This window comes from Mytilus californianus, unplaced genomic scaffold (genome assembly GCF_021869535.1).
Source record: "Mytilus californianus isolate M0D057914Y unplaced genomic scaffold, xbMytCali1.0.p SCAF_13, whole genome shotgun sequence".
Lineage (NCBI taxonomy): Eukaryota > Metazoa > Mollusca > Bivalvia > Mytilida > Mytilidae > Mytilus > Mytilus californianus.
Window position 1 is genome coordinate 26764832 of NW_026262615.1, and position 12154 is coordinate 26776985.

Here is a 12154-nt window from a genome sequence, read left to right on the forward strand (position 1 = left end):
AATATTTGTGCTAAACATTCTATATACAGTTAAGTTATAAACATCTCGGACGATGGTCAAGTTCGTCCAATTTACAGTCAGAGAAATATACAGTTAAGTTATAAACATCCTGGACGATGGTCAAGTTCGTCCAATTTACAGTCAGAGAAATATACAGTTAAGTTATAAACATCCCGGACGATGGTCAAGTTCGTCCAATTTACAGTCAGAGAAATATACAGTGAAGTTATAAACATCCCGGACGGTGGTCAAGTTCGTCCAATTTACAGTCAGAGAAATATACAGTGAAGTTATAAACATCCTGGACGATGGTCAAGTTCGTCCAATTTACAGTCAGAGAAATATACAGTGAAGTTATAAACATCCTGGACGATGGTCTAGTTCGTCCAATTTACAGTCACAGAAAGCTTTATCTGGTAACTAACTTCGAACATATAATTTATTTAAGAACAGTTTTGAAACGGAAACTTATTATACAATTCCAATGTCATTTTCACAAAGGACTTCTTTTGCCAAATTTCGATGTGGTGTAGCACCACTAAGAATTGAAACAGGGAGATTTGAAAAATTACTTTTAGAGGAGCGAGTCTGTGATAGTTGTAAAGATATTTTAGAAGATGAAGCCCATGTTATTTTATCGTGTCCTTTATATGACGATTTTAGAAAAAAAAATATTTGATGAAGCAACACATTTTAATAGTGATTTTATGTCTTTTGATGATAAACAGAAATTCGTGTTTTTATTTACAGATATTAATATGATTCGTAGCTGTGCCAAAGCCTGTTATCTTATGTTAAATAGACGTAGAAATGTTTTATACTGTAAATAATGTTCTTATAAATATGTTTTATAATAGACGAATTCTATATGTTTTTAATGTTATAGTCTCTTATAATTCTGTACAGAATGGCTATCTTTTAAATCTATATATTTTTACACTAAATGTAATGTTGTATTATATATTATTGAGAGACGAATCTTAAATAAAATATTGAATTGAAATTGAATTCGTCTCATGTAGGTGAGTCTTGAAACATAGTCATCACAGATAGCAGAGTTTTTCTTCCATAACTTGGTCCCATCATGGAAGTATTATATTATCAATATAATACTTCCATGGTCCCATGCACCGATGGCAAAGTTTTAAACAAATACCACACTAAAAGAGAGGCGGAAGATACCAAAGGGATATTCAAACTCATAAGTCGATGACAATGCCATGGTAAAAAATAGAAAAACTGTGGCGATCAAAAGACAACAGTAGTCTAATATTCTCAATTCCAATATATGACTTATAAGTATAAGCTGTTGTCTACTCTATGGTCGGGTTGTTGTCTCTTTGACACATTCCCCATTTCCATTCTCAATTTTATTGCATATGAATAAAAAGAAATGTGGGGTAGGTATATAGTCATACAATATTGATTAAATTTTTAACACCTTTCTTTACTTATTGTTTTATTCATTTTTAGTGGTGTATTTCTTAAAACTACATGTACGTAAGGATCCCACATGAATGATAGATACAAATATTTTAGTTTATATTCCATTTCCAGCAAGCTTGTATCGCTATGAATACTTGATTCCACTTTCTTCACACTGTTTATTCAACCCAGAATATATTTCAATTCATTGCAATATTTAAATCAAGTCTCATCTCTCTATTATATATAATACAACATTACATTAAGTGCAAAATATAGACATAAAATAGAGAGCTATTCTGTATATAAGTACAGAATTATATAAGAGACTCTAACATTAAAACATATTCTTTATTAAATATCGCAAAGCCGATGACAAAACTACCTGATATATCCACAACGAACTTGATGAATGAAAAACAGCATGTAAACAAACAGAATAAAAGATAACATACTTTTCCAATTTTATCAAAAAGATAAAATATTTAGATATAAAATCGATGACAAGAGACTAATTCTGTGGTATTTTGTAACGTCTTGTCATCGGGTCAGAGATAAAACAAGATAACAACGAAATATTTTATCTCTAAAGAGAACTTTGCACCACATACTATCCACTGCCGTGTTTACAGAGCAAAACGTCTGGACTGTTCACATATAAACTAGACACAAAGACCAAAAAGACCTGTGGACTTCGAAATGTCAAAGAACTTTATAAGTTTGCTACATACATTAAAATATAGATAAGGTTGTCTTGCTGAACGGTGAACTTGAAAATTTATACAAAATGCACATAAAAATATTTGAAGATATTGGGAGTGCGAAATATTTATATGTTTAATTTCATCTAATTTCTACAGTATGCATGGCAGATAATTTAATAAGGGAGACAACGCTGTCATTTGCTAAAAAAATGCAGTAATTTCCTGGTAAAAATCAAAATTAGATCTTCAACAATATGTCCAGACAATCCTTCAACGTATACATTTCGGAGAGACAGAAAATTTCATTGAAGTCAAATGGTTGCTGAACGATAAGTTTCCGTTTAAAATTATGCAGTTTAAAACATCATTATTTTGTGAAATTGTTATTCGTTTAACTCGGCACAATATCAAGTAAAACATTTTACTTATCAGTTTCAGACTTTTGAATACACATAATTATGTTTTCAATTACAAATAATCCTTTTCCAGTTTACTGTAGAAATATATATGCACATTGTCCGTATTTTTGCAGACTTGTAGCTCTTGTGAATACTATACTATTTGATATTTTTGTGACTTTCGATACGAAACATATATAGATCTAAGAAAGGATTTGAAATTTTTGGAAATATCAAAACTAGAAAATGAAAATATCTGTATGATATCGAAAATGGGTCAGATTCATATGACCAGGTAGTATACGAAGCTATTTTTGAAAAGACAATTGCTAATAAAGACTATTTATGATGAAATGATTATTACGTTTTATTTATGGTACAAACTAAAGAGTTCAGACTTAGACAGGACGGAATCACTTCCAAGTATATTATTACTGTGTATTCAATATATATATATAAGAGCTGTATTTTTTTTTTGTGTGATCTTGTTGAATTTGCTACTCGTATTTGACAATTTCTTTTCCAGTTTTAAGCTTAAAAATATGCAGCATGTGTGTATAAACACAAAATAATCTGAATCACTGCTTCTAAAATGACATTCATGTTTTGTTGAATGTGTATATAAAATTGAGAATGGAAACGGTGAATATGTCAAAGAGACTTGAACAACCCGTGAATACATAATTGTATAACAACAAATAGCAATGTGTAGGTCAAAATTCCTGATATCATAATGCAAAAAAAAACAAAAAAAAACACAAACTCACCAAAGATACCAGTCTTCCTATCTAGATCTTTATTCCAGTTAAAACGAGGGACGAAAAATATCTTATTGATCATAAAAGAAGCTAGGTTTGAAAATTAGAGTACATGATAAAAAGATTTTACCGGAAAAAATCTATAAAATTATCAAGACCGCGGGAAAATGGAGGAAATACCGAAAGGCTTCCATATTGTGCATCAATGAGTGTTCAAGCTTTCACTGGAACGCAACTTAAAGATGGAATGAGTTGAATATACAATAGATGTAATACTGGGTTTATACATCTATGATTATACAGATTTTCAACTGAAGAGTTGGTTGGGTTTTTTTATCTATTTTTTCTCTATAAGAATATAACTGAGCTCACCCTCCAGAAAAATTCGAATATCAGACAATTCCATATTGAAATCCGATTTACGAATTTTCTTTGAAAATCAAGTATACTAGTATATGGTTTTAAACATGTGAAAAATGTAGAAGAAATTAATTACACGTTCATCAATTTGCCCGCAGTTAAAGATACACTAATCCTCAAGTAATCCAAACGTAAGGAGTAAAATATTTCAATTGCAAAAGTTGTCTGCAATTAACAAATTTTGATATAAGACGTAGAGATTTACCACAATGTTACGGGTCCAATCTACGTTGAAACATCGTTTACCTTTGACGTTGTATCAATGCTTCCAAAATTTGTAACAATGGTCGAAATATGACGTTGAATTACAAAGTACTCGCGAACGAAGGGTTAAAAGTTGTAATGAAATTAATTCCAATATGAATTACACTCGTGAGAGATTATGGGAGAGTTAGGATGGAACTTTTAGATGATATAAATTACTCCCGTGAGATCAAAGCAAGAAAACATAACATAAAATGGTATTGTGGAAGTAATGTAACTTTATTAATTTCACAAAAATGTTCGTTGTTACAAGTTTGTCTAACATGTGTACACAATATATAACTTGAAACAACTTCAGAAATGTCTAAGTTTTTGTGGTCTGTAAAACAAACTAAAATTTCAGACTCTGATTTCAGACGAAACATTTAAACAATTCGAAATCTTGTTTATCTCTATATCTGCAAATAAAAACAAATGTTTGAAATTTCAGCCCAAAAGAAATACTTGCATGTTTTGTTGAAAAATGGCACACCCTCTTTCTAGAGCGATAACGAAATATTATTTTAAAATAGGGTTTTATTTAACAGTTTTGAGAAAGGCAGTGCTTTTTATATGTGAAATCAGACGTTCATTGGTATAAACAAGTTGAAGCTTAACAAAATCCCAAGAGATGCATATATATATAGTTGTTAACCTGAATAATCCAGTCGTTATATCCCTATCACTACGAACACTCCAACCTCGAGCAACGGTAGTGGATAGACGGCTCTGAATTATTCGAGTTAATATAGTTGGTTTTCATTTATCTGATCTTAAAAAAATTTTCTTGCTATCTCAAGATTTTTGTACACTCTGTGGTTTATTTTTTTTTACTTTTTATATTTAGGAGGTACACATTCAGCACAACGAATTAAATAACACATAGCTGAAAGGGTGATAGAGTAGATTGTTATCCTACGAACTTGGCTTCGCTGTATAACAGTGTGTTCGATCAGCTGTTTATGTGTTATTAATATCTTTTTGCTTAAAAACTGCATGTTGACCTCTATAGATGTGTTTCTGTCATTTGTGTCGTTGGCTTGCTGTTTTAGTGATCTGCATCCCACATCTCTTTTCATATCTTAAGATCAACATAATGGTAATTCAAAAGACAATCGTGATTATTAACATAGTGGAGTCAAATTAAATTCAACGTGAAACGAGTTAAGTGATATGTAAAACTCATCAATAATTTAAAAAAGAAAAATCAATATATTTTGGTGCTTCTAAATTCGAATTTTATGTCATACAAGTGAGAGGTTTAACTAGCTACAAAACCAGGTTTTATCCACCATTTTCCACATAAGGAAATGCCTGTACCAAGTCAGGAATATGACAGTTGATTTCCATTCGTTTGATGTGTTTGAGCTGGTTTTGATTTTGCCATTTTATAAGGGACTTTCCGTTTTTAATTTTCCTTGTGGTTCGGTATTTTTGTTATTTTACTTTTTAAACAATGTCACAAATTTTTTAAAGTTGTAGAAAATAATTGAAACAAAAGTTGCATGTATTGTGAATACATACTGACAAGAACGCGTACTTCAGTGTAGATTTAAATCAACATTTTATGTCTTATGGCTTGTCCAACTTTCTTCTGGTCATACCAGAGCTACTTAAAAGTTTTGTAATATAGATTTTTTCCACCTCCAGAAGTATCAACATTATAGTGTATCCGTGTTTACCCACATCCCATTACCGGCTACATTACGGCATATACACTAGGATCTGTGTTGCCGATAGCCTTTCAAAACAATTGTTTTACTATATATATGAGTCATTGGTACGTACAGTAGGTTTGTGTCGGTCCTTATGTGAATAATACAAAAAATGGCATGAGACGGAATGAACATTGTATCTCTTATATTAAACTTTTGTATTGTTATTCATCAAAGTTTATCCGTAAATTTACAACTTATACAATGAATAGAAAATTTGTTTGAAACGGTTTCAAAATAACTACTCAGCTAAAATATATTAAATTGAGAAACAAAACAACTGCAATATTAAAGTTGAAGAAAGTTCGCGTAATCCCTCTAAACAGTTAGTTGTCAAGCTCTTGGATTATTTATAATGAAACTTTTTACAAAACAACACTTGGTCTAAGATTGTTGCTAGGATACGAGGAACAACATGTCATTTGTTTAAAGCAAAATTGATTTTCGCGGAAATTTATAGGTCAAAATCGACTAAAAGCGTCTAAGTGTACACTGCTACCTGAAGTTTAAAGCAATAGAGGGACAAGATTTATAAAACTAGAAAAAAAAAATCGGCCGTAAATCCATGAAGTTTCAAGTTTCAAGATTTTATTCCCGAAAATGTTTGAAATTAATTGAATAAAGATAATAATAATTTCCTTTTTCCTTGACTTCAACTTTTAAAAAAATTAATGGCTGTTTCAAAGGATACTAAAACTACTATGAAAAATAAACTATCAAGGTACTAAAACCAATTCCCCTTTATTTACATGATATAAATTTTAAATGAATTCAATAGTATATCAGTACCGTTATGGATGTTTTTGAATATTCGGTGAAATGAGTTAAGCTTACAAAAAAGACATAAATTAAACAGGTTCAGACCAAACTCCTTGGGTCCATAAACCACGTTAAGCTATTTTTCGTTGTGGTATGTTTGTCTAAGTGTGTACGTCTATTTTCTTAGACTTTGCCCAAAATGTAGATTTTACAATGAAACAACAGCCTGCATGTCGAAGGGCAGTGTTATCTCCCCTAATATGGCCAAGTTGAAAAATTGAATTTAACAAAAACAAACATGTGGTATTTTTTAAAACAGTCTAAATATTGCAATATATTACTTATATTTCTTTATTTGGATAAACAGTCTTACACATTTAATTGTCAATAAATGTCTCAAAACTTGCAGATTTAAGCAAAGAACTAGACCGATTGTGTACTGCTATTTTTACAATCCAAGATGGCGGTATACAGTTGCTCTATATATCTTATCTATCAATAAAAAAGACAATACTAAAGAAAATTAATCCATAGATAGCGTATGCAATTTTCAAGATTCAAATTCATGTGATTATGGCAAGTAAATGAAATTAAATTTATAGATACGTACCGACTTCTTAGCACGCTTTTCAAGTACTAGTATACAGGGTGCGTGATCGTTTCCGTCGGGTTTTAGGAAATGATACGGGTCGATTGTACGGGGAGTAATGTTTTATGTATCTATTCTGATAAATTGTTTGTGAATTTTTGGTTTTTATAAAAAGAATCATTATAGAAAGGACATTCAAAACTGACAAATAGTCTATTGAAAGAGTTTCAAATGTTTAAACTTTAAAATACCAATTAATTTGGTTCTCGATCTCGAGTCAAAAGGAAATTTTACGAAATTTAGTATTCTTGAAATATTCTATCAAAACCAAATATCAGAAATATGAAATCATGCAAAACACCAATGAACGACTCGGACAACATGTATCGATCTGCACGATCCATATATTGGTGCACCATGCACTGTACTTATGGTTACACACACTATTGTGGAAAAGGGTGAGGATACGCAATTATGAAAAACCTATAATTGTAGGTTTAATTTCACAAATTATTCATCATGGTTAATTTTCCCAATACCTTAAACAAGAATGAACATGGTATATGAAATAACAGAAACTTTCTGTACTCGTTTAATGTCATTTGGAACAAGTTTTTTTTGCTGCTTCGTTCATAAAACTACACCTTTAAAACGCACCATAATTTCATTCTCTTTATTCGAGTATTAAGAGTACATGTTTATGATTGTAAATATTTGAATTAGAGGCAGTAAATCTGTTAATTTATACCTTTAAAATCTGTGTTACTGTAAACACTCGAGACTAACTGTCACAGCTTTAATGTACAAGACACAATCATAAAATCCAATATGGCTGAAATTCATGCAGTAGTCTACATTTTGAAATAAATGATAAGTTAAACACAAATGTGATAAAAACACATTTTTGATTTATCCGTTGAATATATACTTTAACTATTGTCAATGGAAAATTTTATATTTTTTTTTTAAATAAATCGAAGACTCAACTGGCCGGGTTGCGCAAAGTGTTTTTTAAAACAACTGAGAATAATATATCACGAACATTTCAATAAATGGAAATATAAAGTGGGGGAAAGTCTTAAAACAACGCCATAGTAAGTTGAAGGTGCACAACCTCAATAAGTTTGCAAATGTCTGTTAAGTTCCAAACAGCTGGGTTTAATAAAAAAAAAAGAAAAAAAGTACAATCTTTCTATAGATTTTGCCAAAAACTTTACTAAGTTCCCAAGTGTGGAAAAATTAGAAAATAACTGTTAACCTTCCATAATAAAAGCTGTATATCCAACGTGTGTAATCTTTCTGTGAAGTTTCAAGGATCTGTGTTGAGAACTTTGCAGAGAAATGGATTGAACCACGGAAGTATTATATTGACATGAACAAAATGATAGTAGTCTTTTGTAAATTTTACTAAAATCTTCCAATCTTGAAAAATGAGGAAAAAATTCTAAAACAAATCAATAATAGCTGGTACACAAATTTCATATGTGTGCAATCTTTCTGTGAAGTTTCAAGATCTGGGTTGAATACTGCGGGAGGTGAACAATTATAGAAAATTACACAAAATAAGAACCCTGCTTTCTCCGCCAATTCCAAACAGGCCTGAAAGGAATTACCTTTTTTATATGATTTCTCCAAGGATATACTGTATATAAATCCTTGATTTCTCTAACTTTCCTTTTTATAATCAAATATTTGAAATAGGGATTTTGAAACTAGACCTTTAATAAAAATCCTTGTTTTCAACAACAATCCTTTTAATCGAAGCCTATTTTTGTCTTGCAATCGTAAAAATTTGTTTGATACATATAAATTACCTTGTTTTAGTTTAGAATTTACGTAAAAAAACTGGCTATAAATTCTTTTATCAAGATTGAAAAAATAATATGTGTTCAATCAGATATAATTTCTTATCTTAAACATGTAAAATGGATAAATTAGAAAATATTTCAAAACTCATTCATTCAACGGTATCTACATGAAAGATTTTTCAATGTGGTTAATTTAAAAAAAAATAATAAAGAAATATACATGAAACAATAAGAGTAACTGAAGCCCTTTTTGTTTGTATATGCAAATTAATATGTTTGCATTGCAATAAAAGTTTTAAAAGATAACACCTTATAAGACAAACCATTAAATCTCCAAGTTGTTTACAGAACAATTAATTTTTGTTCAGGAATTTTGTGTTTTTGTCTATAAAAAAATCAGAAAACATAACTCTTCTAGTTTGTAGTTTGATTCCATTCCCCATTCTTTTTTTATTTTGTAAATTTAAGTTTTTAATATTTATTTTGATGAAGATGAAAAAAAATACTAAACCATGAATCCCCATGCAACACTGAATGTTATGGATACGTTCCTGATCTTGTGTAAAATGGAATATTGGAATTACATAAATATTTAAATATTCTTTTAACTTGATCAATACTCGAAAAGAAGTATGGCTGTCACTTAAAAATAGAAAATATAAACAGAAATAATGAAAATCTCTTAAAAAAAAAGAACGAAAAATACAGTTCAAATCTATATTTTTTAATTATGGAATGTTTTAAGAAGCATACAATAAATATATCTAATATCACCATAAAGACCACTAAATTTCTGGCAATATACATGTCATCTTCGTTAAGAATAATTTGAGGGAATTGACACCAACAAACATTGTTAATTAAAAGTAAATTTATACGAATCTGTGAATTAGAAAAATTGCCACTGACACGATGACATCTTTAGGCCATAATATAGTCAACGGTTTTGTTTTTAAACTTTAGTACATAATTTTTTAAAAATTTGTTATTTAAAAAACTAATATTATTTTCTTTTTTACCTATTTACATTTAGAAATTTGTTTTATTTTTTTGAATCGTATTTTGTACTTATTTTTTAAATGAACATATTTAAAAACCTGTAAAAAAATGTTTTTAACATACTGCTTTAAAAAAATAGAAACGTATTCTTTACACAATCAGAGACATATAAAATACAATCATATGACTGTGACATAACGAAATACTGGTACATTTCTGTTTCCATAAAAAAAGATGTATATATATATATATATATAGTTTTCTATAATCCACAAAGTCGGAAACTAGCATTTAAAACTCGAAATTCAATCATTTATTTAAATTAGCATTTTCAATTAATATCTATATTTAAGATTTTGATTATATCTTATTATGTTAACTATGTATAATTATGATTAATAGTGATGATCAAGATGGCTTTATACATCTACGGAATAATTAATATTACATTTTATTAAAAAACAAAATGTCAAGCTAGTTTAACACAAACATGAGTACTATGTTCAAATAACATACACAAAACAGGCATGCAATATGTTCTTATTGCTGTTTGCAGAGAAATTGTTGTTTTTTGACATCACTTTATTCACATAATAACAAATATATATGACCAGCTAAAGTAACGACTAAATTATCATACAAAATGACTAAAAAAGGAGATAAATAATTTTGAAAAAATAAAATTACATACATAAAAAATATATACATATAAAATAAGATATACGAAAAAAATGTAAATTATTCGGATTTTTTCTGCGCAGAAAGAATTGTTAAACTTTCGGGGAAGCATGCACTAATAGTATGAACAGAAATGACTTACCCTGAGAGCCATATGGAATTGTATAGTTGTACCCAGGAACTCCATCTTGCGTCATAAAGTTAGTATACATTGGTGGTCTGCTGTAAGGTGTGTCAACAGAATTATCACTTCGGCCACTGGACGGAGACCCTGGATCATTTGTCATGGAAAAGTTGTTGTATTTACCGGCGGAGGGACTGGATGACGGGGAGCTGTATAGAGCATCACCCGTGGCAGATAAATTCCATCCTGTAGTGGTTACCCCGTACTGCATCTGTAATGCCCGGGGGTTGGGATACAATGCTGTCATGTTGTAGGCAGTGTTGTTATCTGTGATCTGATGCTGACTCGATAATAGATTTTGGTATAATGACTGGGCGGGTGTCAGAGTCGTAAACTCACCACTTCCCGTGCCAGCATAATTGGGCGTGGTTAATGTCACAGAAGTTGCAGTTGGTCGGTCCATGTTGCTAAAAAATGCTTCCACGTCTTCTTTAGGTAATAAATGCCCCGTGGCAGTTTCAAACGCTGGCACCGGTGTTAATTGTGTCAGAGTGCCGGGTGCTTGTATATTGTACTCTGTGTAGGTCACATTACTGTGTGTATTGTCATCTGGGTCCTCACTGGAGATCTCTTGACTTATACTTTCCACGGCTTGTGCTGTCTCAGCAACAGATTCAGCCGATTGTATGACAACTTGGCAGAGGGGAGTCACTCCGTTCGTCGTGTAGAGTTCCACATTAGAATTTGACCTGATGTCCGTGGACTCTGAACCACTTGAAAAGTGATGATGCGTATCTTCACTTGGCTGAGAATTTTCTTGTTCTTGAGTTGATATTACTGTTATTTCTTCGCAAGCTGCTGGATCCTCTTCCTCATCAGAATATTGTTCAGGTGAATTATTTTGCCAAGCTTGATCGACTTCCGTCATTTTGGAAATAAAGTATAACGCTTCGATTGTAGGAGGCGTTGTTTTAGCTTGTACGGTTCAAAGTCACAAATCCATATACCTGTATGCTGGTCTCTCGTCACCTGTCGTTGTGAACTCGCGCACCTGTTAAAATTAGAACAGAACATAAGCTACTGTAACGTCAGCAGAAACTCCTACTTGTCTCCATTTTCCAAAAATTAAAAACAATAATAAATTGAAACATAAAAAAAAATATGCATTTAAAAAAAGGTTTTATTTTTTTTTATGATTAGAAATTCTGATCAAATATTATTTTTCTGCAGTCCATTTTCTGTTTTAATCACTGACCAATCTTTTCAACTAGATTCAAAAATAATTCCTTCTTACCTGTTCGGTGATTCAAAAAACATTGTTATAAAAAAAAATGGTAGAAATAAACTCCAAAGTATAAAGTATAACCACGCCCTTTCTAAACTTTTTGAATTTGAAAATGACAGAAAGGTTTTAAATCCTTAGTTAAGAAGTCTAAAATAATTCCAAGCCAACATGCGTTATTGTCCACAAACTTTCCCTAAATGGTTCGAGAGCAGAGCAAAGATACGAAAACTAGAATGATAAAACTTTATC

The 12154-nt window shown here is 30.6% G+C and overlaps 1 protein-coding gene across 1 annotated transcript in view; it reads right to left on the reverse strand.

The window, feature by feature from the left end:
• Positions 1–11661, reverse strand: part of LOC127723444 (transcription factor GATA-4-like) — a 31716-nt gene extending 20055 nt beyond the window's left edge. Inside the window, exon 1 of the mRNA XM_052230070.1 lies at positions 10639–11661. Coding sequence (XP_052086030.1) covers positions 10639–11548 — 910 coding nt within the window. The 5' untranslated portion in view covers positions 11549–11661. The remainder of the gene's footprint in view (positions 1–10638) is intronic.
• Positions 11662–12154: the final 493 nt, after the last annotated feature.